This window comes from Melanerpes formicivorus, unplaced genomic scaffold (assembly GCF_026170545.1).
Source record: "Melanerpes formicivorus ecotype bairdi unplaced genomic scaffold, bMelFor1.0.p_v2 SCAF_8, whole genome shotgun sequence".
NCBI lineage: Eukaryota > Metazoa > Chordata > Aves > Piciformes > Picidae > Melanerpes > Melanerpes formicivorus.
Genome location: NW_027142360.1, coordinates 23,657,814 through 23,685,147, shown reverse-complemented (window position 1 = coordinate 23,685,147; position 27,334 = coordinate 23,657,814). Strand labels below are relative to the sequence as shown.

General features: G+C 46.3%; 2 protein-coding genes across 3 annotated transcripts in view; one reads left to right on the top strand and one right to left on the bottom strand.

Moving 5' to 3' along the window:
- Positions 1–12,338, top strand: part of ANO4 (anoctamin 4) — a 163,154-nt gene extending 150,816 nt beyond the window's left edge. For both annotated transcript variants that reach the window (XM_068142729.1, XM_068142731.1), the window contains exons 24-27: positions 1,485–1,632; positions 4,725–4,844; positions 6,887–6,992; positions 8,429–12,338. In XM_068142729.1, the coding sequence (XP_067998830.1) occupies positions 1,485–1,632; positions 4,725–4,844; positions 6,887–6,992; positions 8,429–8,620 (566 nt within the window). In that variant the 3' untranslated portion in view covers positions 8,621–12,338. The remainder of the gene's footprint in view (positions 1–1,484; positions 1,633–4,724; positions 4,845–6,886; positions 6,993–8,428) is intronic.
- A 1,865-nt stretch (positions 12,339–14,203) lies between these two features.
- The window catches only part of SLC5A8 (solute carrier family 5 member 8), a 29,679-nt gene continuing 16,548 nt past the window's right edge, over positions 14,204–27,334 (bottom strand). The window contains exons 8-15 of the mRNA XM_068142728.1: positions 26,782–26,870; positions 25,703–25,815; positions 24,328–24,395; positions 23,938–24,024; positions 22,582–22,775; positions 21,020–21,123; positions 18,868–18,953; positions 14,204–17,232 (exon numbers count right to left, since the gene is read on the bottom strand). Of these exons, the coding sequence (XP_067998829.1) occupies positions 17,101–17,232; positions 18,868–18,953; positions 21,020–21,123; positions 22,582–22,775; positions 23,938–24,024; positions 24,328–24,395; positions 25,703–25,815; positions 26,782–26,870 (873 nt within the window). The 3' untranslated portion in view covers positions 14,204–17,100. The remainder of the gene's footprint in view (positions 17,233–18,867; positions 18,954–21,019; positions 21,124–22,581; positions 22,776–23,937; positions 24,025–24,327; positions 24,396–25,702; positions 25,816–26,781; positions 26,871–27,334) is intronic.

Sequence of the window (27,334 nt, the reverse complement as noted above, 5' to 3'; positions counted from 1 at the left end):
ACTCGGTCCTTCCTCAGTCAGACAGGGGGGGTCTACCTCCAAGAGACAACTTGCCCTTGGTGAGGCACACCTGCATTGTCAAACACAGGGATCATGTGGGTTTGAGTTCACCCAGCCACACACTACTGCAAGGCCTTTCTGAATGTGTTTTGAGTATAAATCTCTTCTGTCCTTGCAGTGTGCAAAAGGAGAACACTTTTAGGAAGGGCTCTGTAAAACAAACCCATCTGTCTAATGCTGCATTCCTGGTGTCTTTGGAGGGGTCGATAGGATACCTTAACACCCATCTGCATTGCAAACAATCCATGCCCACATTATAAACCAGCAGAAGCTGGGGCTTTGTGCTGTCAGAATGGTCTGCCATGTACCTCAAATCTGCTTTGTTTGTGAACAGTGTGGATCTATGGATTTAGGTACAAGCCTGGACATCAGCCAGTACAGAGCATGCACAGAAAAAATCAGATATTTTTTTGCTTCAGGTTGATGCAGAGAGGATTTCTCAAAATGAGTTGCATTCACTCCCTGTTCAGCAGAGATTTCAGGAGCAGCTTGATGCTTCTTTAAAATCAAGTCATGTCTTACCTTCCTTTCATGTGGTGCTCTGCGATGATCCTCATGACCAGAGTTGGTGTATGCCTGTACCACAGAATCTGTCAGATAGATGGGCCAAAAATCCCAGGTGATGCCTGGGGGCTATGTGCCATTGTGCAGCATTAATGTGCCATGAAGATTTGATGGTGAGAGCTACACGCTGACCAGATGGGCACGAGTTACACCAAGGACCCAGTGACAGATCATGGACTGCACGATCTGCTGCCCTGGAGACCCTCCTGAAAGGCTGGATAGCTACCATCATAGACAGGGAGGCTTTACAGTGCTTCTTAAAAAGTGCCCACATAGAATGGCTCAGGTTGGAAGGGACCTCAAAGATCGTGTCCAGGGACACCTTCCACTAGACCAGGTTGCTCAAGGCCTCATCCAGCCTGGTCTTGAACACTTCTAGAGAGAGGCATCCTTGGGCAACCTGTTCCAGTGTCTCACCACCCTCACAGTAAAGATTTGTGATATCCAGTCTAAACCTGTCCTCCTCAAGCTTCAAGCCATTCCCTCTCATCCTATCACTACAAGCCCTTGGAAAAAGGTCCCTCACTCTGGATCTCTTGTAGACCCCATTCAGGTGCTGGAAGGCCACTATAAGGTACATGGTTATGTGATGGTGGAGACATGGCCTCCACGAGCATATCTGTGGCTTTCTTGAAATCACTTGAAGGATAAACAAAGTTCTCACTGAGTGGAAAAACAGAAATCTGGTCCACTGAGGTCCTGCTGTTCAATAAGAAAAGTTACTTTTATGCAAGTGGCTCTCAGATAGAGACTACAGAAAGAGACCGTGAGTGGTGGGGACAACTGCTTCAGAGCGTGCAGTATCTCAGGCACTTTGGTTGTGTTTTTCTTCAAGTTAACATACTTTCCTTGTTGAACAGGAATCTGGTATGGGATCCTGGAAGGCATTGGAATTCTTTCTGTTATCACAAATGCATTTGTCATAGCTGTGACATCAGATTTCATCCCTCGCCTTGTTTACGCTTACAAATATGGACCTTGTGCTGGCCAAGGAGAAGCTGGGCAAAAGTAAGCTTTTGAGGGGGGATGTGCATGAAAATCACTTTACCTCCCTAGCAGCTGCAGCAGTATCTGTGTATGTTCTGATTCCACTAACCAAAATTTACTCTCTGTGCTTAGGTAACATTCATTGTGTGTGCTTAGCCACAGATCTCGATGCTTTGCATATTCACAGAACATGAGTGGCTGTAATTTATGACCTTAATTGAAGGGAAACATGGCAGGACTGCTACAGAGAGGTGATGTGTGCATCAGGATGCTGCACAAGCTGCACTTCCCAGCTGGGGCACATCAATATAACCCTCTTTTCATGCTGAAGCGATGCTGATATTTATCAGCTACAGATTTAATGAGCATTTTAGACTTGCTCACTGGGGTTGGTGGTGGTTTTCTTCCTGATGTAGTAGTCAGCATGTACTGCTCAAGAAAAAAAGAAGGGAAAAAGCAGTGTCTAGCAATTCCCAACTAATAAATCAAGATATACTTACAGAGGAGAGTCATTTGTTTTTCTTCTAAAACTAGAGTCCTTAGATTAAATCTTTCAGGAGACATTTGTGAGCTGAATCCCTGCTGCCTAAGTGGATTTTCTTTCAGTGTTACTAAACTCTGAGATTATATTACTGTTTGCACACTACCAGTAAGCTGCTACATGACAACTTGTTCAATCCAGGCTGCTGGACTCAGGGAAGGGCATTGAATCCAGCCAAACAGAGTTTGCAAATGATCTCCTAGCAGCGGTATTAGCAAAGACACTGGGGTTCAGAGACAGCCAAGCTAAAGAGCAGACAGTGATAAAGAGCTTATATTCTGCTGCTAGACATATGGCAGATTGATTTTCATTCCCTGCTACAGAAGGTGAGTTCTTCTGTTGCTGCCTTTTTGCAGTCTCTTGGTTGTCAATACTGTTTAACCACACTGACAGAAGAAGGGCAGCTGGTACAGCAGCTCCTGGTTAGCAGTGCTGCTAAGTTGTCCTGCAAGGAGTTTGGCATTTTAGTTGGTGCCAGGGGAGATGTTCCATTTATTTTGATGAAACTTTAAAGTCCCTTCATGGGTAAAGTGTTTGGTGTGGTGCCAGCCTTTCCCAAGCCTGTGCCTCCGCTTGGGCCATTAGGAAGATCCATAGGATGCTGTCAGCAGCTTTCCTTGCTGCTGATTTTCTCAGGACATGAAAAACCAACACCTTTAGACATCTCAGTTTTATGACAACTCAGACATGACTCATGAGCTTCTAAACTAATTCTGCATAGGGGAAGTAGCTTGGCTCACAGAGCAAACTCTTACCTTTTCACAGACCTCTCCTCTGGTGTTGTCACACTTCTACTGCTTTCCCCAGTGGATTTCTAGATAAAACCATCAGACAGAATAGAATTAAACCAGGTTGGAAAAGAGTTTCAAGATCATCAAGTCCAACCTATCACCCAACACCATCTCATCAACTCAACCATGGTACCAAGTGCCTCATCCAGTCTCTTCTTAAACACCTCCAGTGATGGTGACTCCACCACCTCCCTGGGCAGCACATTCCAGTGGCCAATCTCTCTTGCTGGCCATAGTAATCCTTTGAAGCAGCCAACTTGGATAAAAACTATTTCTATCAACATTCTGGGGTTTATTATTGATAAGTACTGTTATAAAAGGAGGGAGCTATTACAAAATCCAGAGCAACATTGAAGTTTCTCAAATTAAGGAGTCAAGAACATCTGCTGCTGGGTAACTTCGATGAGAGAGGTGTTTTTTTCCTTTCAAAAAACATCTGTGCATTTTACAACCATACAACACCCAGTGATACCAGGAAAGTATTGTCCTTAAATTGAGTTTCAAATCCAATCAGTATGGAGATTTTGAGACAAAGCCAGATGGTCTTTAAATGTAGTTTCTCAGAGACCACACAATCCACAGTTTAATGAAAACCCAACCAACCAAACCTGAATGTTGCTGTGCATTACTCTCTGCACCACCCTGAGCACCATGCAGGGATCAGGGAACAGCACAAGAGTCTTGCTTTGAGTACTGTGTCCAGTTTGGGGATCCTCAGTTTAAGAAAGATGTTGAGATGCTCAAATGTGACCAGAGAAGGGCAACAAGGCTGGTGAGAAGTCTCAAGCACAAGCCCTATGAGGGAGAGGCTGAGGGAGCTGGGGGTGTTTAGCCTGGAGAAGAGGAGGCTCAGGGGAGACCTTAATGCTCTCTACAACTACCTGAAAGAAGGTTGTAGCCAGGTGGGGGTTGGTCTCTTCTCCCAGGCAACTAGTGACAGAACATGAGGACACAGTCTCAAGCTGTGCCAGGGGAGGATTGGGCTGGATGTTAGGGAAAATTCATCACAGAAAGAGAGATTGGCAATTAGGAGAATGGGCTGCCCAGGGAGGTGGTGGAGTCACCATCCCTGAAAGTGTTTTAAAAAAGACTGGATGAGGAACTTTGTGCCATGGCTCAACTGATTAGATGGTGTTAGATTATGGGTTGGACTTGATTATCTCAAAGGCCTTTTCCAACCTAGTTAACTCTGTGATTCAGTGATACCTCTCCTCAGCTTTAACAGAAAACTTGAGCCTTCTAATGACTGCCACAGCACTTGGTGAGGTGACATGTATTATCCCACTTGGTGTTCTCCAAATTCTGCCTGATCCTCCAAGTGCTCATCTTCCTTGGGGTCTTTAAATACTGAATTCCTCTAACTGGACACTGTGTAAAAGGCTATTTTAAGTGTGCTGCCTTTCTATCTGATTTAATGTCCCTTTATGCTGGTACCATGAGGGCAATAGTGGGAATATTCTGATTATCATCCTGGTGCTACTCATTATTTTCTCTACCTCTCTTGTGTCCCATTTTTAGGTGACTGTCCTTTAAAAAAATAACCAGTCCCAGACTTCACCATGTCCTCTTCCACAGAAATCTGCCATTGCTGCACTTTCATTGTCCCTCTGACCTACTTGAGCATTTCTTTTGTATTGCCTCAAGATCCCTGTCAAATATTAACGAGCATCACGGTGATACTGTGGATTTCATGCCACCCAGAGAGCATCTTTCTGGGTACAATTAATAGAAAAACCTTACTGTGTTCTGACTGCAGGATGCTTTTTTTTCCCCCCCTCTAGGTGTATGGTTGGCTATGTGAATGCCAGTTTGTCAGTGTTTCTGGTGTCTGACTTTGAAAACCGTTCGGAGCCCACGTCAAATGGAAGTGAATTCTCTGGATCCCCATTAAAATATTGCAGGTAAGCACCTGGTCAAAAGGCCACTTTGCTTTAAGAGGGCACAGGGGAGAAGCATCATGGTAAAGTTGGGGTTGCAAGTGATTTTCAGAACTAAAGAGCCAGGATTTAGCCTGGAGAAGAGGAGGCTCAGGGAAGACCTTATTGCTGTCTACAAATACCAATGGTGAATGACTCTCTTTGTGAAGAACTTTCTCCTTACCTCGAGCCTAAACTTCCTCTGGTGCAGCTTGAGACTATGTCCTCTTGTTCTGGTGCTGGTTGCCTGGGAGAAGAGACCAACCCCCTCCTGGCCACAACCACCCTTCAGGTAGTTGTAGAGAGCAGAAGGTCTCCCCTGAGCCTCCTCTTCTCCAGGCTGAAGAAGCCCAGCTCCTTCAGCCTCTCCTCACAGGGCTGTGCTCGAGGCTTCTCCCCAGCCTTGTTGCCCTTCTCTGGATGCATTCAAGAGTCTCAATATCCTTCTTAAATTGAGGGGCCCAGAACTGGACACAGGACTCCAGGTGTGGCCTAACCAGTGCTGAGTACAGGGGCAGAATGACTTCCCTGCTCCTGCTGGCCACACTGTTCCTGATGCAGGCTTTTGTGATATTGTGGACATTCTTTTTAAGAGTTTGAGTGGTACAGGATAATGAACTCGAGGTGGGGGTGGCACTAATGCTTGGATTTAACTAACCAATATCTGAGATTTATGTGGTGGAAAAAACATCCCAATGTTGAAGCCATAGACAACAATTTTGTGTGAAGCACAGTGCTCCATTCCACATTGTTTGCCATAGCACCATTTCATAATCCTTTGTCATTCTGACCATTCTCTTCCTGCTCTTCAGTACCTTTATTCCCCAATTTCAAACCTGAGGTTGCTGCTAACGAAAGCCAGCAGTGGAAATCCCATCAATAATGAAGATGTCCCCCCAATATCCCATAAACAGAACACTATTAAAACTGGTGCCATTCATCTCCAGAAGATAAATCTGTTCTTTAGGGGGAGACTGAATTGTCATGTATATCTATCCTTGAAAGAAAATGAACATCTTTCTCCAGCTGAGATTATCAACTACTTAAGCCACCTGAGCTCAGGCTCCAGAATCAGTCATTTTAATTGCACTTCAAGCCAGGTATTGATAATGAAGTAAAGTACCATTGTGTTCTGCTGTGCAACAGTGCAGGCATTCTTCTAGGAAAGCAATCTGCCTGAACAAAAACCAGTGGCAACATTCAGCTAATTTCTGCTCATCTGGAGCCCAGGCAGATGCTGTTCTGGTTGGGTTTAAAAGGTTTCCTCATTTCTTCTTGGGTAGCACTTGATTCCTAGCAAAGAAAAAAGTGGAGACCTACTCTACTGACTTGGGACTTGGTCCAGAGACTTCTGTGTGCAGCATGCTTAGGGTATCATAAAAGATCCTAAAGTCAGAATGCTGCTTGCAGAAGAGAAGATCATCTCAGTTTCAAGAACATGCAGCAGAGGTATTGCAGTTTAACAGAGGTTTGTTGCTGACTTGAATGTAAAGATAGTTTATTCATTTTTGTGCAGCACCTTCTGAAGTCTAAGAAGATGAATCTTCAGGTTATGGAGTCTGTTTCTAGAAGCATTCAAAGCTCACCTTGTTGTGTTCTGGTGTGATTTACTCTAGGTGATCCTGCTGTAGCAGGGGGGTTGGACTAGATGATCTTCAAAGGTCTTTTCTAACCTCTACCATTCTGTGGTTCTGTTATTCTCTCTGAAACTGCTGTGCACCAAACATCCTTTGAATTTACTTCACCAGTTTCACTTCACACAGGCAGCAGCTGGAGCACAAAGCACACTTCTGGGGTGTGTATTACCATCAGGTGTCATCTGAAAGTAAACTCAGCTGGGTGAGTTTGCTCATCCAAACCATGGTAAGTGGAGGTGATGGGCACACTCCCTTCAAAAGCATGCACCTGGTTTGAAAAAATAACACTAGTGTGGGCAATAATCAAGAGCAGCTGAAGTTTGGGTTTGCCTTCCTTCCAGACAGCAGGGTAGGAGCTTGCTAACTACCACAACTCTGCTTGCCTTTCAGGTACAGGGACTACCGAGACCCTCCCCACTCCCCAGTGCCCTACGGTTACACGCTGCAGTTCTGGCACGTCTTAGCAGCACGGCTGGCATTCATTATTGTATTTGAGGTCAGTGACCACTCAGCTGGCAAAACAAAACCAGCAAAACTAAACAAATCTGTGAAGCTTTTCATTGGGGTGTGATCTAGGAGGGCAGCTGTGTTTTGTTTCTGCTGGTTTATTCAGTGCTTGGTGTTCTGTTTTCTGAACAGTCAAAGGTATTTAGGTTCTGATGAAAAGGGGAATGCAGCACTTGGAGAACCATAACAGTGACTTGCAAAGAGAGGGAATAAGCAAAGTTTTATTTACTTTCTGAGCTCTGATACTCTGAGCTGCTGAAGGGTCTTATGAAGAATGGCTGAGAGAGCTGGGGTTTCCCAGAGGAGGGCCACAAAGATGATCAGAGGGCTGAAGCACTTCTCCTATGAAGACAGGATGAAAGAATTTGGGCTAGACAGCCTGGAGAAGAGAAAGCTTTTAGAAGACCTTATAACTACATTTCAATATCTGAGGGGGACCTATAGGAAAGCTGGGGAGGGAGCTGTTTGGAAGGGCTTTAGCAATAGGACAAGAGGCAATGGTTTGAAACTGGAGCAGGGTAGATGTAAGCTGGGCATAAGGAGAAAGTCCTTTACAGTAAGAGTAGTGAAATACTGGAACAGGTTGCCCAAAGGTGTGGTTGAGGCCCCATCCCTGGAGACATTCAAGATCAGACTTGATGAGGCTCTGGGCAACGTGCTAACTGCAGTGGGGTTGGACAAGGTGACCTTTGAGGGTCCCTTCCAATGTGATGCCATCTGTGAGTCTTTTATTTCTCCAGTCTAGAATGAGTGTCCTTTCTGAGGTGGAGATATATTCTGTTTCTCTGCTCCTCCTCTCAGCTGGAGTGAGTAAATCACCAAGCAGCATCTTTGATGAAACAAAACAAGACAAGCAATCCTGCCCCATCACACTCAAGCTTTGCTGTGGCTTGCCTAAAATATCAGGGACAAAGTTAGCTTGCACTTCATTGTGATGTTTAGTAAGTGTCAGCATGAGAGACAGAGCGTATGGGGGAAAAATCTTTCACTTTGCATAGGAAATTCACTGGTTCCAATACTGGTGCAAGGGTTTCCTGGCCACAGGAAAGTGTTGCCTCATTTGACCTTCCTCTTCCTGCAGAGCAATCCATTAACACCATGCCCTGCCCAGACAACCTTACAGCAAATCATGATCTCAGGGATTTGAGCAGGGAGGTCATAACCTTTGCTGTGATCAGGTTTGAGTCCTCATCTGAACCCAGCTGCTCATAACCTTGGATGCAATCCATGCTCTGTTGACTTTGGCTGGAGTATTTGTGGGGGGAAAAGGGTCCTGGATTGGGGTTCTTCCAATTTGGCAACAGATTGAATTGAAACACAGAACCTTTTCCTGGTGAATTGGAAGGGAGTGTTTGCAGGAGATAAGGAAAAGACTTCTTTCCTTCCTAAGGTTTCTAATTTTTCATTGTGTTGTTGTTTTTACAGCACCTTGTCTTTTGCATAAAGCACCTGATATCCTACTTAATCCCAGATCTCCCAAAGGATCTGAGGGATCGGATGAGGAGGGAGAAGTATCTGATTCAGGAGATGATGTATGAAGCCGAACTGGAGCGGCTGCAGAAAGAGCGAAAGGAAAGGAAGAGGAATGGGAAATCTTACCACAATGAGTGGCCATGATGGGCTGAGGCAGAAGATGGGAATTCTCTTGATCAAACATTTTCTGGTTTTCTACAGCTGAGGTTGCACTGTGAGGAAGAGTCGGTCCACGTTGTGTGCCCTTGGCACACGCCCACCCACATTTGCCAGGGTGCCTATTGTCCTAAGTCTTTTGAAACCACAAGTCTTGCAAGGCTTAGTGTTCTCCAGAGCTGTCAGCATGAGCAGACCAGACCAATGCTTAACTCTCTGCACTCTTTCCAGTGCACTCTTTCCCAGACCCTGACTTAAATTGAAGGCTCTGAACCTAAAAGCAAGTTATCTATTTGACAGTGCTTTCCCAAACTCAGTGGTCTTATGGCTCATCCTCACGACCCAGTTGCTGCTTCACAACCGGTGACTGTGTGCTGGCAACGTGGCAGCACTTGCCCATGTGTGTGGCCACCACTTGCAGCATGGCAACGTTGCCCTCTTCCACAGTGGACTAAGCTGTGCTCACTTGCATTTACCACAAGTTAAGGTTGCATATGTGGAACATTTCAATCACTCCAGCAACACTGAAGTATTTTTTAGGAGGAGATGCTTGAGTCTAATCAACTGGTCTAACAATGCTGAAAAATCTAGGTATGCAGAAGTGCTGACAGACAGACAAGCATTTAAATGTAGAGTCATTTCTTTGGAAATGATGCTGTGAAGTGCTGCTTGTATGTTTGAAAGATTTGAACAGTGCCTTTTCAGCTACAGGACTGTCTGATCTCTGAAGGAAACAAATCAGGCTGGAGCATCTTGCCAGGAACTGCCCATGGATTAGTATTGCAAGATCACACGGAGGTCTCAACAGGAATTAGGGCGTCCAATACATGTAACAGAAGACAGACTGTGTCTCAAAGACCTATCTGTACAAGTGAAATAAATAAACCCCCAAAAAACAGCAGATGAACAAAGTCAGCAGAGCAAAAGAACACAACTGTCCAGTAGCTTTAATTTTCTTTATTTAACCTTCCATTATCTGTGAAGCGGTAAAGGGGAAGGAAACCATCTGACTGTAGCATGAAATAACTTAAAATCCTTTATGCAAAGCAATTTTCCACAGGCTGCAGAGTTAGGTTTGTCTGAATGGGCCACTGTCTGTATCCTTTTGCAAATCCATTAACCCCAAGCAGTGGAGCTGTAGGTCTAAAGACTGCAGAAGTGTTAATGGGAGCGACACGAGTCCAACTGCTGGGTGTTGTGAAAGCTCTACCACCTCTTGCCTCAAAGTGACAACCCTGCAATCCTTGCAGAACGTGCAGTGGCATGAACAGCCACAACACAAACTTGAAAAGCCAGGACTGTAAGAAGCCAGGTGGAAGCATGCCTGTGTCCTGGTGGGGATACAGCCAGGTACAAAATACTGGAGCTGATCTCTTTGCTTAACTCTTTTCCAAACAACTGGGGATCCAGAAAAGTTGTCATTTCCTCAGAAAGCAAGGAAATGTGACCTTGTTAGTTAGAGGAAAATGCAACAAGTTGTTTCTACTAGTCCTCCTGGGAATCATTCAATAGAAGGGATAGGATTTGCCCTTCTGGACAGACCACATAATGCAAGACCTTATGGATGGATGTCTCAAGCTCCACGAGACATCAAGACAGCTTGCACCAAGACCCTGTGTTGTCAAATTAGTGCTATTAATTTCTTGCCTGTGCTGCTTCTATGCAGGAGGAAGGTCTTAACCAAAGGTGGTATGGCTTGAGGAAGGGGTGGGGTGGCAGAAAATGTGTTCACCCTCATCTCTGTAGCCACTGCCTCCCTACATTTTGCAGCTTCACAGCAAGGAACCTCCTCCAGAAGTGACCCATCATCTTACATGAAGAGGATAAATGGCACAGCAGCTCCCACATACCATGTGCTCCTGCCCCAAGCCTGAAGGTCCAATATGACAACATAAGCACTGAAGGAATTTCAGGATCAATCTGTCTTCTGTTGACTCAGTGCCAAACTGAGTGGGGACCACAACTAGTGCCTGTGGGGTATATTCCTGCCTGATGAGGAAGAGAACTTGTTCATCTTTGCTTCAGCTTACAAGAGCAGCTGCGGAGACATCCCATAGGCAGTGCAGAAACGGGGGATTTCTGCCTCTGGGTAGGAGGTGGGGATGAGACAATGTCATCCTCTGATACACAGATGCCAAACAGGTTACCATTTGCCATCCACCTAGGGGCGCTTCCTGCACTTGCAGTCTGGGGACTCTAAGGCTGTGTAAAGTCACACTCAGTGCAGACTCACCAGAGCACTTGGATTTGTTTGCATAGCCTCTGTTTAGTATGTAAAACAGCAGATGACAAGAGCTTAGAAACTGTTTGCTGCTAAGTAGTAAAGGGAGATGTGAGTCACACATAAAATCAGTGCCACCCACACGAGCAGGAAACTGCAGACTCCCGCAGGAGGATAGAGCTTGGTCAGCGTGGATCTGAGTAACTTCCAAGAACTGAACTGAAGAACTGAAGCCTAGTAGAATGTAAACTGACTTCCACTCCAGAGGAACACCACAGCATTCACGTGCCAAACCAAATGAAGTGCAGCAGAAATACAACAGACAAGAATGGCTTTTGAGACTCCCTTTCGACACAGCTCCGTTGTGATGAGCTTTCAGGACAATACACTGCTAGAAGTTGTGTCCCATTCTGCTCTACACGAGAACATGAGCTGGCTGCTTACCTAGCTTGTGCTGAGTGTGATGCTGAAAGGGGCTCTGACCTGCCCAGCAAATCCCGAGTAGATTTCTGTCTCTTGCTGTTGACCACTCAACGACAACCCACTGAGGTTTCTGTGCCGCTGGTCTGCTGAGTAAGTTTTCCTTGAGTCCTCCAGAGCAGAACACTTGGGAAAGGTGACCCCTTCTCATTTTTATACATTAGAAAACTATTATACAGATGATAGCCTAATAATAATAAATGGGATTTTAATGACCTCTAGAGAGCAAATTTATGCCATCCCCTTCTTACTGATCTGCTGATAGGCTCTGTTTAAACTTCCAGGTGACCATCCTATATGTTGTTTACTTATTCCAGCTCCACAAGAGCACTACCTTCAAGGGGAGGGGGGCAAATACATGCAACCTCAGTGCATGCCACAGACATTTTACATAGCAAGCAGGACAGCACCCATCAAAGGATTCACTGTGAAATCATCTTGCAATCAACACAGGATTGGCCTCCACTCTAGAGAGCAAGCATGTACTTCATGAGCAGTTTTTAAAACCAAGGGGGGAGGGAGTGGAAAGTTGTATGCTGAGGCTGTTTTCCAGCCTGTTTGCTACCTTTTTTCTTTGCATTCTCTCCCATGTTGGTTATACAGCTCTTCAAATAAATAAGTTTAAAAGAGCCCAATATGTAAACTAACCTGGATGCTCTGACACAAGAAAACTCCTAGGTGTAACAACATCATTAGGGTCACCCAAACACTGCACCAGAAACCGTGTTTACAAATCCTTTCTCTCTCTCTCTCTCTCTTTTCTTTCTTTATTTTAAATCTTTCTGAGGGGAGTTATGTTCTTGACCATATATATATTATACATGTATATATATAAAGTATATAGAGAGATTGTTTATTTGTAAATAGAAAAAAAACCCACCCCCAATCCTATGGAGGAGAATGTCAAGTTTTCACACTTGAAGAACACAACCAAACCATCGACATGAAGCCATGTTTAACGCTTGTATAATGTACGCAATAAACTTGAAATAAATGAAGCATCTGAAAGACTTCCTGAAGTCCCTTTCTGTTTGCCTTAGTGGAACAGCAAGCAAACAGGCCAGGTAGGTGGAAGCTGTCCACCAAGAAGGGCCAAAGTCTGTCAGTGCTGCCTCTCTGTGGGTCATGGAATCGTAGAATCAATAAGGTTGGAAAAGACCTCAGAGATCATCAAGTCCAACCTAGCACCCAGCACCTCCTGACTAACTAAACCATGGCTTCAAGTGCCACATCTTTTGAACACCTCCAGGGATGGTGACTCCACCACCTCCCTGGGCAGCACATTTCAATGGCAAATTGCTCTTTCTAGGAAGAACTTTCTCCTCACCTCCAGCCTAAACTTCCCCTGGCACAGCTTGAGACTGTGTCCTCTTGTTCTGGTGCTGGTTGCCTGGGAGAAGAGACCAACCCCCACCTGGCTACAACTTCCTTTCAGGAAGTTGTAGACAGCAATAAGGTCTCACTTGAACCTCCTCTTCTCCAGGCTAAACACCCCCAGATCCCTTAGCCTCTCCTCCTTGGGCTGGTGCTCGAGACCTCATCACGCAGTCTGTGTATTCATACAGTCAAATGTTGGTACTGTTGTGGGTTTTAGTTATTTTTTAATGCCCCTACTTGTTTTGTCTCTTGACTCTGCCAGGTGCTGCCTGCTCCTTCAGGAGGAGACTTGATGGGGTGCTTGGTGCCATGGATTAGTTGTTTAGGTGTTTGATGATCTGGATGAGGGCATTGAGTCCATCATCAGTAAATTTGCTGATGACACCAAGCTGGGGGCAGGAGTTGATCTGCTGGAGGGTAGAGAGGCTCTGCAGAGAGACCTCGATAGGCTGGACAGATGGGCAGAGTCCAAAGGCAGGAGATTGAACACATCCAAGTGCCGGGTTCTGCACATTGGCCACAACAACCCCATGCAGTGCTACAGGCTGGGGTCAGGGTGGCTGGAGAGCAGCCAGGCAGAGAGGGACCTGGGGGTGCTGGTTGATGGTAGGATGAACATGAGCCTGCAGTGTGCCCAGGCAGCCAAGAGGGCCAATGGCATCCTGGCCTGCATCAGGAACAGTGTGGCCAGCAGGAGCAGGGAGGTCATTCTGCCCCTGTACACTGCACTGGTTAGGCCACACCTCGAGTACTGTGTCCAGTTCTGGGCCCCTCAGTTTAGGAAGGATGTTGACTTGCTGGAACGAGTCCAGAGAAGAGCAACAAAGTTGGTGAGGGGTTTGGAACACAGCCCTATGAGGAGAGGCTGAGGGAGCTGGGGTTGCTCAGCCTGGAGAAGAGGAGACTCAGGGGTGACCTTATCACTCTCTACAACTACCTGAAGGGAGGTTGTAGACAGGTGGATGATGGTCTCTTCTCCCAGGCAGCCAGTACCAGAACAAGAGGACACAGTCTCAGGCTGCGCCAGGGGAGGTTCAGGTTGAATGTTAGGAAGAAGTTCTATACAGAAAGAGTGATTGCCCATTGGAATGGGCTGCCCGGGGAGGTGGTGGAGTCGCCGTCATTGGAGGTGTTAAGGAGGAGTGCTTGGTTAAGATGGGGTGCTTGGTGCCATGGGTTAGCTGTTTGGGTGGGTTGGATTGGTTGATGGGTTGGATGTGATGATCTTGAAGGTCTCTTCCAACCTGGTCTGGTCTATTCCATTCTATTCTATTCTGTAATTTGGACAGTGTGAAGTGCTCCCAGCCCCATGGAATTGGTTTTAAGCATCCTTTTTAATTTTGAGCATCCTGCATGTCAGTCAGGTGAGCTTTTAGGATCAGAGTGGCAGGAGCGGGATGAAGGTACCAAGAAATTATCTCACTGCTTTTACACAGAGGAGCCCCTGGCTGTGAGGCCAACTAGCAGAAGACATTGTATGATCCCCGAGAAAATATTATTCAAAATTCATGTATTGCTTTAATTACTGATGCCAATCAAACCCCAAAAAAAGCATGTATGAAAGAAGTAAAGCAGAAAGAGTCACACTGTAGCTCTGCAGCAGTCACAGGAGGTCAGTCAGGAAGAACCGAGGTAGTCTGCAGGGGTCACCTGCAAAGCTCAAGAATGTTTCTCTCAAAGCATTTACAGCAAGGAATTCTCTCCAGTGCAAAGTCATCTGGATGTTGTGTTGTGGATCAATGGATATCACTTGGCCCAGATTTTCACTTCATACCAAAACCAGAGCTAAAGGATTGGTCAGTGACTTCAAGCAGTAAGTGAAGCCAAGCAGCTCGCTGGCGTGCCTGCTTTGTTTTCAACAGCTCTGTGCACTCAAAGTGCTCAGACAGAAACTCTGGTGCTGCATTTCGCAGCTGTGGTATCTGGGAAGGCTGGTCTCCACTGCAGGAACTAAACAGGTGGAAGTCACAGATCTTCTGGAGAGCCTAAGGCAGTATCAGTTACAGCATCTCAGCAGAGTGGTGTCACGAAGGCCACACTGCTGTGTTTAGCAGAGCAGTGAGCAGTCACCCTCCTGAGAAGCACGTTCAGATGGGAGTTCAGCATTCTGGGAGGGCTGCAGCCACACCAGCAGGCGTGCAGGTCAAGGGCTGGCTACAGGCTTCTGTTCTCTCTGTCCACAGCTAACTCTGTGCCAAAAAGCATGACAGCGGGACACTAGAGCTCTTCCTTTCTGCACTCTGCAGCAGTGCGAAGGTAGCAGTAGTTTCCTTTTTCAGATCTGTGGTACCTGGTGAGTACAAATTACTATAATTCCAAGCCTCAAGAGCTATTCTGTAGCACAGAAAGCAGTGTATGTTTCTCTGTCCTGAAGCTGAGTGATCTGCCCTTGAGTTCTAAGGCTTGAGAAGCATAGTCAGCTCATTCAGTCAGTGGCCTAGCTGCCTCAGAGTGACTAGGGCAGTTCCACAAGAGAGACCCCTGTCCCAAATCCCAGGGGACTTCATTCAGGATGCTGTTGTTTATCTCAGATACAGAGGCACAAGACACATGGGATCTATACCACTCACTCACAGCCCTTCCACACAGTGGCTTTAGGCACTTATTTGGTCAGAGCTGCAGCAGAGGAATGAGGGACAAGGAGACAAATGGCTGGCCCCAAACTCTGCATTGGATCATGTAAACCAGTGCTCCAGGAAGCAAAGGGGAAGCCTGCCCCCAGTATGTAGCTTTGCGCTGGGTTAGCTGATGGAGACATGCCCCTGGTGGCAGCCTGCACCGTGGCTGCCTGGCCTGTGCTCCTCTAGCTGAGGTCTGGTCCTTGGAGCCCATTTTTTCTTCATAACATTTTCTGATCCTGTCAGTTCATCTTATGCAGTAGATCATCAAGTGCCCTCTGTCACAGGGGCATGGAATAAATTGATTCAGATGTTAAAGGGCCCCAGTCAAGGTAGATAAACTAGCACTGTGTCATAGTCCAAGTTACAGCAGCTCAGCACCTGGCAGAAATGCAGCACAACTTTCAGGAAGCATTTAAGCCACACAGTCAGTTTTTCATTTGCTTCTCCAGCATGACTGCTTTCTAAACTCCACAGCTCAACTTTCCTGCAATGGCTTTTCTTTTCCAACTTGATCCTGCTGCTGTGAAGGAGTGTTAGACACCCATGTATAGCCATAGAAAAAAGGACTGCAGCACAGAAACAACACAGTGGGTCAGTCTGTTCCCTGCTGTACCAGAAAGCACATGAGAAGGAAGCAATGGGGATTTTCATCCTCCAAACCAACCAGTACAGTGCATGGGCTGGAATGGATATGCTGTTTAGCTCCTCTTGGCAGCCCAGCCAGAGGCTGAGCCATCCCATGCCCTGCAGCCTTGCAGAAGCCATCACCAAATGACATCCTCTGTAATCTCTTCCCTGCCCTGGGGGACTGTGCAAGGGACTCTGCCTGCTTGCCAGAACACAACTTACTGTTGCCTCACCTGGGCCAATCCTGAATGTGAATCCTCAGGGGGGCAACAGGGACTTCATGAACACAAAGGGCTCTGTCTCTGCCACATTATGCCCAGCCCAGTGCAGGACTGACCCTAGGCCACACTGGGCATGAAGCAAAAGACTACTGTGGCTCTGTAAGATAGCACTGAATAAATTTCCTTCATGAGAATCATGTAAGGGCCAGACCAGGCAGAAGAGGGAGGGAAGGTGAGAAGAAAGGACATTAGTGACTCCAAAGACACTCTTGTAGCTTCCAGCAGTGAGTACAGAGGAGGGGATGCAGGTAAGCAGGGAACAAGCAGCTTAATAAAAACAAACAGATGGATAATGAAAACAAACCTATGGACAAAGCTAGCAAAATAAATACTCTCTCAGGATCAGTTCTACAAAAGAACCAGATGGCACTGCATACACCTCCTGTACTAAAAAAGACCTCCTGTTTCTTGCAATCTGAGAGGGTCCCACAGCCCTAATCTCTTCCTATCTTCATATTTCCAATGCATTAGAAGAAAAAAGGATAAACCCCAAACCAGACAAGCAGCCATGCCTGGGGGAACAGTGCTCTTACCAAATACAAGATCTACTCTGAGAGAGAACTGTGATTAACAGATATTTTCCAGGAGGTCCAAGAATATCAGGCAAATATTTCCCATAGAAACATTGCCTTTAGCCCTGTCACCAAGATCCAGAGTGAGAAAGAGAATGAGGAAGTGCAAGAAAGACCTGATTCCTTCCTTAACTAATGTCAAGGTCGTCCAAGGGTGACAGCGCCACGAAGCTCAGCAGATGCCTGCCCATGACCGCAGCGTGGCTGGTAGGTAACTGACTGGGCAGAGGAACATCAGCAGTGTTTTACAGCATCAAAAACTGTCCTCGTGGGCTGAGCTAGCCCCATGTCATACATGAAGGCCATTGGCTTTGCTCTTAGTGCTGGCAACGTCCATTTCGATGTGGCTGAAAGCAGGGTTGTCCGTTCCTTCGGCTGCCACGGTAAATGATTGTCTGTCCAACACTTCCACTTTCTCTGGCTGGAAGAGCAAAAGACAAATGTCATGCTGTGAAGTGGAAGGAACCATTTGCTTCTCTGACCTGACTGCAAGCAGAGTCAGGCCTGACATACAGGCTGCCTTACAGAAAAAATATGTTGGTTGCTGAGGGACCATAAGCAGCTATTTGCTGCAGCAGCTGGTATTTGTCTAGGGGCATGGAAAGTTTCCTATTGCATAAGGCACTAGTTGTGCAAAATGTTCTTGACACATACAATGTTCTTGTCACATACAATGTTCCTGCCCTGCAAACTGGCTGAAGTATTTTTGGCTGCATGAAGATCTACTTTCTGTTTTCCTGGCTAGCAATCAGTCACCAGCAGGTCCTTGAGCTGTTGATTCCCAGCCCTTGGTCCTTGCCCCATCTTTAACATTGACAGCAAATGAACCTGCACCATTGCTTTGATGTTCCATCTCTGGTTATCATAATGAGATGCTGAACTCTTCTGGGGAATTGTTTTCTCAGAAGACTTCAGATGTTGGCCCATTAAAGACAGCAAAATGCAGTAACTGGAGAGCTGATCTCCAGGTCTGACATGGGCAAACAGCATTAGACCAGTATTGTAAAAACCCATTTCTCTCCCTGGTGTTCATCTCCAGAAGCTAAAATACCTGAGATCACACTAAAAGTAGTTGTCATCATGGAAGAAAAACATTTTGCAAACTGGACTGGGTTGTATTGAGGTGGGGGTAGGCCTCTTCTCCCAGGTAACAAGTGACAGGAGAGGAAATGGCCTCCAGGGGGGATTTTAGATTGGCCATTAGGAAAAAACTCTTCACTGGAAGGGTCATCAGGCCCTGGAGCAGGCTGCCCAGGTTGGTGCTTGAGTCACCACCTCTGGAGGTGTTTAAAAGACCTTTGGATGAGGTGGATGAGGTGCTTAGGGACATGCTCTAGCAGTTGTGTACAGGGAGATGTTAGATTATGGTTACACTCCATGATCTTAAGGTCTGTGATTCTATGAAGATAAGATCATTGCCTGTCCTGCAGCACTCAACAAGCACTGAGCAAAGCTGAGCTTAAATGTTCAGCATCCTGGTGCTACTGATTGAAAAGCCATCCCCAGATTTGTGTACTTCTTTTTAATTCGTATATTTCCCCTACATTCTCCTTTCTGAGAGATGTTATTCCCCAGTAATGTCTCCCTTTCTCTTACATCTTAGGGAGGGAGCTAGGAAACAGCTACACTGCCTACAAATGGGGATTTTTTTTCTCACACAGTAGCCAAGGTTGCAAAAAAAGCCCAAACTTCAGAGAACACATTTTGTTTACAAACAAAGGAAGCTTTGCTGAGCCCAAACTGTGCCTTGGGCCAGCTTCCAAGAGACTAGCGAGAGAGTATTCTGAGAGAAACCTGGAGAACAACTGTCCCTTGTCTCAGCTGCTGCTCTGCTGCTCACTGAAGTCAAGCTGTGGTCCAACACAGCCTCCCTGCCTACGCCAGCTGCTTCACTCCTACTCGCCTTGCGCTCTGCTACTGCCTTAAAGCAGACAGGCACATCAGGCAGCGTCAAGTGCTGCTCATCCTGGTGGGAACAAAAGTAGGCCAGGGACTGTTTGCCTTTGTCCCCAAGAGGAAAGATTGTTTCAAGTCAGAGTTATATAGTTACACTTACTGTCTCAGATTTAGAGCATGAGAAGTTGGACAGGAAATCTTCCTTGGTCAGCAGGAACTTAGGATCTGTGCTCTGCTTCAGCCCTCCTGCAAAACAAGCAGGTTTCCATCAGATAGGGTTCCACAGGCACAGGATAGGTCCAGCTATAGGCACCAGGCCAAGTGTGCAGGACAGTCATGCAGCAAAAGCTATCAAGCAGGGCCTTGGGGATGATTTCTACACAATGATGCTGGAAGGTGTCCAGGGAAGGGCCATGAGGATGAGCAGAGAGCTGGAACTCCTCTCCTATGAGGACAGACTGAGGGAGTTGGGGCTGTTCAGTCTGGAGAAGAGAAGGCTCCAAGGAGACTTTCTTGTGGCCTTCCAGTATCTGAAGGGGGCTACAAGAAAGCTGGGGAGGGACTTTTGTGGGTGTCAGGGAGTGATAGGACTGGGGGGAATGTTAAAAAAAATTAGAAATGGGTAGATTGAGATTGGATGTTAGGAAGAAGTTCTTCCACATAAGGGTGGTGAGACACTGGCACAGGTTGCCCAGGGAGGTGGTAGAAGCCTCATCCCTGGAAGTTTTTAAGACCAGGCTGGCTGTGAGCAACCTGACCAAGTGTGAGGTGTCCCTGCCCATAGCAGAGGGGTTGGAACTGGATGATCCTTGAGGTCCCTTCCAACCCTAACAATTCCATGATTCTATGTCTCTGAATATATAAAGTGACCCCTCAAGGGCTGTTTAAAATGCTTTAGCCATTTCCCAGAGCTTCCTAGATCTTCCTTAGATTTCTTACTATGTAAAAAACCTGAGCCAACCACCAGAAAAGGATGGATCCCATACAATGATGTTTGGAGCCACTCTCCCAGCCTGAGAACTGTGGCACCAGCTGAAAGCCTAAGCCCCAGGTCTCAGCTCCCTTTCTCCAGAGTCACCAACAATTTTTAAGAGCAGCCCCAAGGTGGAGGGATGAGGGTTAATGGGATGTTTGGCAAGTTTTGAGGCATGAAAGATTAACTGTTCCTGTGTGGGAAAGAAAGGAGATGCAGGTGCTGGGAATTATCTCTGATAGCCACTTGGGGCTTAAATGAGCTCCTGCTCCACAAAAAGCAGTGATAGGCTGGTTGGGTAGTCTGGGTTTCTGTTTCCTGGGCTGAGGACTTCTCATCTGGATTTGCTGAAGGGCTCAGCTTTCATGCTTTGTTTCATAGCCTGTGGATGACCTGATTCCAGCCTGGTAAGAAGTAAATTTTGTCTAAAGGCATCATTATATCAATGGGGGTGACCTTGTGATGGGAAGCAAGGGGGGGACAGTTCCTCTGGAAACTCACAAGGAGTAGAAGTGTGGCTTATGCTTATTAGTTGTAAGGCATGAGGAAGACAATGCAAGTAAGTTTGGAGTTTGCTGAGCTTGGAGTTTCATAGTCCAGGAGCAGTTGTGGGTTAAGCTATTAGGTCTGAAAATGAACAAAGAGGGCTGTTATTGGAATCTGGCTGGGGAGATGGCCAAAGCTGTGAGAGCAGCTGCTTCTGTGCTCTTCCTGCTATGCATGAGGTAGATGATGGGTGCACTTTGCATCTCACCCACATGCAAAAGCAGTGAGACAGTAGGCTGCACCTGGAGCTCTTAACTGCAGGGTGCTGCTTTTTTGCACCTTGCAAAAGAGTACAGGGAAACTGAGAAAGAAGCTAACTCAGCCATGCACAGTCTGTAGCTCTTGAGTACCTGCTTGAGGAATGAGCTTTTGCATGCACTGTACAACCTGCAGAGAATAACCCTTGAGTGCTCTGAACTCACTCAAAGTAAAAACACTGCTGTCCTCTAGAAGCAGGTATGGTGTAGCTCCTTACTCGGAGTTAGTTCTTGACCCTCCAGGGACAACTCTTAGACCTCCAGCCCCTGCTGGCACCTAACAAAACAGGGAAGATGGGTGTCTTGTATTTTTATTTCTTCCTTCCCCTCTGATTAAAAAACTGCTGAAATGCCTTTCTCCTCAGAAAGCAGAATGGGATGCAGAAGGGCTGAGGGGAGGAAATGAGGTTTAGGATGGTAAATGCACACAGTGTTTGCACCAGGGTCACTGGCACTTTCTGCAGCAATAAAAACTCTCTGATCAACTTAGTTTGAAACATATTTAAGAGAGTAAATCACTGCTCTGGAACTAGTACCTGTTAGGAGGCTGATAACTATGCCCACAGCTACTGTGATGAGTGTCCCAAGTGTGCTGAAGTAGAGGTAAGACAAGGAATACCAGCTGTCTGCCAAGGCAGGCCTGAAAAAGAGCAGAAGTAGTGTTAAACTCTAGTGTCCTATTCCAAGCAACCTGAGCATGTCTGTTTCCAGACAGCAGATAAAGAAGAGTTACTTCTGAATCCAATGGCCTGGTGATCTTGAACTACCTCTGCACAATAAAATGTGTACTGAAATTGATTGTTTGTTTTCTAACACTGACAGCACAAACTCCTTCATATAGGGCTTGCAGCAAGAGGATGAGGGGCAATGGTCTGAAATGGGAGCAGGGGAGATTTAGGTTGGACATTAGGAGGAAGCTCTTCACAATGAGAGTGGTGAAACACTGGAACAGGTTGCCCAGGGATGTGGTTGAGGCTCTGTCCCTGGAGACAGTCAAGATCAGACTTCCTGTGGCCCTGGGCAGCCTAAGGTGTCCCTGCTCACTGCAGGGAGGGTTGGACAAGATGACCTTTGATGGTCCCTACCAACCTAATGCAATCTGTGACTATGGAAGGGGACTGGTCAGTGTGGTGGGGCAACACAAGGGATAGAGCAGGGGAAACAGGCTAGTCCTGTCTCTGCTAGGAACCTACTGCAGAGCTGAGCACTCCAGCTATCCAGATGAAGGGAGAACTTTAGAAGAAGGGGTCATTATTTAAAGGAGGCCACACACACACAAAAAGTAGTGGGAATCAGCTATGTGCAGCTCTCAACAGCCAGGAATACAAGGGCAATTTTCCCACCTCATTTTGTGCTCCCTGACAGTGTGAGCTGTTGGAAGAGTTGTTTCTCTGCAGCCATAAACAACGCTGTGAGGGGGGCAGTATGTACAACTGGGTGTTGGGCACCCTTGTGTGGACCTGTTGAATGTACACTGCTCTGAGTTGTCAGGATTGGGAATCCCTAAAAATGTTTGTTCAGCTTCTCTGCTCCTGCTGTTTCCTACGTTGCCACTGAGAGCTGCTGCAGTTAATTGTGATTGTCCAACGTAAAACATGGTAATTGCATAGAGGAGGAGAAAAATCCCTTCTTTGCCCATTATGTGGATTATTCTCCCTTCCAAATTTTCTGCTTAGAACTCTTTCTGCACAGCCAAGCTGCTGTGGGTGGAGCTGTTAAACTGCCAAATTGCCCTTTACCTGCCTACTACTTTAATCCATGTGACAGATCATGGAAGTTAATCCAAAACCTATAAATGTCATGCTTGCTCTAATACCATGCTTCCTGGTAAGGCATAGCCAAGCCTCTAGACTCAGATATTGAACTGAAGCTTTTCAGGTCGATAGGAAGAGTCACTTTCACTTCTGGGATAACTCTAAACCACTCTGATAAGGGGGGGGAAACCCAACCTGAGAAATCTGCTTCATCTTAAACAGCCTGACAGGTAAACCAGGGAGGGATAGTTATAGTAACCCAAATGCTAGGCAGATGTTGGTGTCTTCATGTTGCTTTAAAAGAAATATATGCCTTGCTGACTGCACAGGATGAACTTGTGTACCTCTCTGCAGTTGGTGTGCTGAAGACTGTTGTTAAAGGAGTTTCTGTTGATGTCAGGTTTCCTGTGGATATGTTACAGCCTTCAACTGAGAGGTACAGTGGGTGGGTCCTCTCAGGGAGTGGAGGGTAAATCTGAGATCCAATTCCAACCCAAAGTGAAATAGCAAAGCCACTGATGAGACCCACAAATGCACCCTGCAAAACAGAGCATGAAATTTGGTTCTGCAGACAGGAAAAGCAAGAGGATAAATTATCAAATATCCTTCCTAGATAGGTGAGAAACAATCAAGGGATCAGTGCTGGGCCCCATGCTCTTTAATATCTTTATCAATGATCTGGATGAGGGGATTGAGTCCATCATCAGTAAGTTTGCAGATAACATCAAGCTAAGGGGCAGGTGTTGAGGGTAGGAGAGCTCTGTAGAGGAACCTTGCCAGGCAGGACAGATGGGCAGAGTCCAGGGGCATGAGACTGAACACATCTAAGTGCCCAGTTCTACACATTGGCCACAACAACCCCATGCAGTGCTACAGGCTGGGGTCAGAGTGGCTGGACAGCAGCCAGGCAGAAAGGAACCTGGGGGTACTGATTGACAGTAGGCTGAACATGAGCCAGCAGTGTGCCCAGGTGGCCAAGAAGGCCAATGGTTTCCTGGCCTGGATCAGGAACAATGTGGCCATCAGGAGCAGGGAAGTCATTCTACTCTGTACTCTGCATGGGCTAGGCCACACCTTGAGTTCTGTGTCCAGTTCTGGGACCCTCAGTTTAGGAAAGATGTTGAGTTGCTGGAAGGTGTCCAGAGAAGGGCAACAAAGCTGGGGAGGGGTTTGGAGCACAGCCCTGTGAGGAGAGGCTGAGGGAGCTGGGGTTGTTTAGCCTGGAGAAGAGGAGGCTTAGGGGAGACCTTATTGCTGTCTACAGCTACCTGAAGGGAGGTTGTAGCCAGGTGGGGGTTGGTCTCCTCCCAGGCAACCAGCACCAGAACAAGAGGCCCCATTTTCCTCATCTGTTTTGCTCAGACAGGTAACCATCCTCTGCACCTGATTGTTCAACTACATCTCAAGACTCATTGTTCCCTGCCACTAAAGCTCTGTTTTCCAGAAATCTTTGCCAAAGTTTCACTCTTATTCCGATTAGTTTCCCTGCTCTGGTCATGTAAATCTCTTCACAGGATGGAAATTCCATTTCTTGTGCAGCCCTGCTCATTGATTTCTTGGGATAAGGAGGAGGAGTAGCAAGGGAAAATGTCCTCATGGAAAGTATCCAACTGCCCAACATAAGGGGAGGCATAAAGGTAAGGAGATACCCAAAATTCATTGATAATTCTGGACAAGTAGGGCTTTTAATTTCTACTTACAATTCCATTTGCAAAGGAGCAGAGGATTCCCAAGGAAAATAATCCTAAGAGGGGACCACCAACCATGCCAAAAATGCTAAGCGCTGCCTGAGGAAGGAAGACAATCTGTTATCAGGCCTTGTGCAACTAAGTTAAAGCTTTCTATATGGTAAGAAGGGAAGATGCTGAGAAGAAACTTCTGAGAGTTTGCTTAATTGGTACATACTCAGCTGGCAGGGCTTGGTATAGTTCCATGGGTGCTTAAGGCAGAGGCTGAACCTTGGGCTGTTTGAGCCCAGTACACAACAACAAATTAAACACTAATCTCACAATGGTATCCAGTAATTACTTGCTTACCTAATTCATTCTGACTTGTTTAACATGGGCAGCAAAAAGAGCTCTGACACTTACCTGTAACAAGGCTCCCATGAGAGATGCCAGTGCAGCCATAGCAATGCAGACTCCACCATAAAAGAGGCCTGTGTGGAAAAGGCAGAAGGATGCATAAACCTGCTGAAGTTTGACAATCACTACTGGAAAGGTTTCTATCTAACCCCATGTGGCCACTAACAAGCCTGCTAACATCTGTGGCTTTTTCCTAAGGGAGCCCAAAGTGCCCATAAGGTGAGGTGTGAGGTTCCTGCTTATACTAAAAGGCAATTTGTGCAAATTGGACAAAATCCTCTTCCTGTGTATCCCTAAAGATTAGCTATGAAACAGCAGCCAGGTGGATTGGCTGCAGTAGCCATGGCTCACCTCTTGTTTGCATTTCTCAGCTAATCTCCTGTATTTGTGGTCTTGATTCTGAGGAGATGAGTTTTGCTTCTCAGTTTAGTCTTTGGGGCAAGAAAGTCAATGCTGGCAGAGTACTGGAAGCTGGCACCATGACATAAAACATCCTGGGTCAGCAGGACATAGTGTCTCATCCCAGGACACATACCACTGACTTATTTGTTTGTTCTGCCTCCTACCCCTGTTGAGTTTCACTGCAGAAGCAATAAGTTAATCTCCCTCTAACTGATCTGTAAGGTAAATCATGGTTAAACCAACAACAGTTCTGGCACATTGTTTACAATAATGCTTAAGAAACTGCTCTCAGGTGAAAATGTTTAATACTTGTCACCTGCCACCAGTCTGCTGTGCTCACTGGTATGGGCCATGGCAGCATGTTGGGCTTTTTTCCCCACACTTACTACAAACACTGTCTTGGGCTACACCTGCAGCTGCTCACAGATAGTACAACTAGCAGGGATGGCGGCTGCAATTCAGGGACGTAAACCATGTGCTCAGCCTGGTTCTGATGCTCCTCCTGGAGCTACATGAAACAGACTGAGGGCCTGAGCATGTATCACAGAAGATGGGAGGTTTCTTGTTGTTTAAAATCTTATTGGGACACAATGCTCTTGCTCATGCCAATCAGTTCAAAAGGCTTGGTGTAAAGCTGTTTCCTACACTTCTCATGTCTGATGGATGAAGGAAAAATAGCAGGTGCTTCTGTCTCAGATATTGGACTTCATAGTATTGCCAATCAATAATGAACACAGATGCAGTGCAGCTTGAAGACCTTACAAGCAAAGTGGCTTTTTTTTCCCCCCTCTCCTCACACTCACCTGAAATACCTTGTCCCCCAGGCTGTGTAAAACTGATGTCATCTCCTCCAAGCACTGCATCTGTGTAGCACTGATGCTGTGAAAGTGCTTAGTCCTGACTTACCCTCCCACAAGCAAGACCTGAATTGAGCCCTCACTTTGTAAACCAAAAGTGGAAAGATGTTTTCCAGACATACTCATCCCCATGGAAATCCATGACAGCTTCTTTTCAGAGAGGGAGCTGAAGTGTGGCCTAATGAGGTCTTCAACGGTGACGGCAGCCAAAGCATTGATGCTGGAGGACACTGTGCTACAAAAGGCAAGATTTATACAGCTGGGTTTTAATCTTGGAAGCTGAAATCATAGGTGGGATACTAGTAGAGAAAACCCAAATGTAGCTCTTGTATTGGTTGAAATAACATGGCAGGTGGAAGAATTGTGATGCAGTTGGTAGCTTATGGAAGTGTTTTACAGTAGTCTCTCTTGGCAAGGACGAGGCAAAGTGATGAAAAGATGGGCCTGGAGAAGTCAATGAACATACCCAGTAGCTGTGGCTAAGCTACTGGATGCAATGTTTTCACAAATGGTCTACACAGTACATATCTGGGGAGACAAAATTCCTTCATACAGATTGCTGATTACTTTGAATGCACTCTCAAAGGTGGGTTCAGATGATCCAATTACAGTAATCTAAAACTTAGGCATCTAGTCTGCCATCCAGGAATTAGGCATTAAATCCAAACTGAACTAGTCCAGGTTCCCAATGGGGTCACAGAAAAATCAGCACTCCTGAGGCAAAAAGCCAGTCAAGGGATATTGTGTCTATCCTGGTTTGCATCAGGAATAGTGTAGCCAGCAGGAGCAGGAAGTCATTGTGTCTCAAAATCAGGGATGAGGAAAGGCAGAGGGCTTGAAAGTTATGCAGGTTTGAAACCAGAAAAATGAAAGATGAGCAGCAGGAACCTCCCCTAAAGCACAGCCATTTTGTGTTAGCACTCATTTATAACACTTAAATTCCTGTAGCAAGGGGGCTTTAAAAGCACAGAGAGGAGGATTTGTTAGGGCTGGACAGCACATGTGGCTGTTTCCTCACATTGCTGGTAGAGAACTCAAACAGCTTTGAATTCAAGGACCTCAGAGCTCTGCTGCTGAAAGCCATGGATTTTTAAGCTGCATTACAAAGACCTTCTAGTGTTTGTTTGTGTTTTTAAAGAACAAAGGTTAGCCAGACACAGAAGTGAAAAGCAAGAAGTTTAGTGCTCAGTGCTTAGTTTACCTCAGTGTCCCACTGTAGGCACTAGCCACAAAAAGCCCTGGCACTCCTGGAAAATCACCGAGAATATCCAGCACCAGGTATGGCATTAGCTGAAAAATTCAGAGAGTAAGAAGTGTTACTGTCCTGCCCTCGTTTTCCTTTGTGACACTGCATCAGTTTTCCTACAGCTTTCTCCCTGGCATTCTGCCCAGCTCCTGTAGTTTTGAATGTTCCACCTTGCACTGTTTACTGGTTTCCTGCAATGAAAACCAATCCTGAAACATCTACTCAAGATACAACTGCCTGAAGGGAGGTGGCAGCCAGGTGGAGGTTGGTCTCTTCTCCCAGGTAACCAGCACCAGAACAAGAGGACACAGTCTCAAGCTGTGCCAGGGGAGGTTTAAGTTGGATGGTAGGAAGAAGTTCTTCCCAGAAAGAGAGATTGGCCATTAGAATGTGCTGCCCAGGGAGGTGGTGGAGTCACCATCACTGGAGGTGTTTAAGAAGCGACTGGATGAGGCACTTAGTGCCATGGTTTAGTTGATTAGATGGTGTTGGATGATAGTTTGGACTT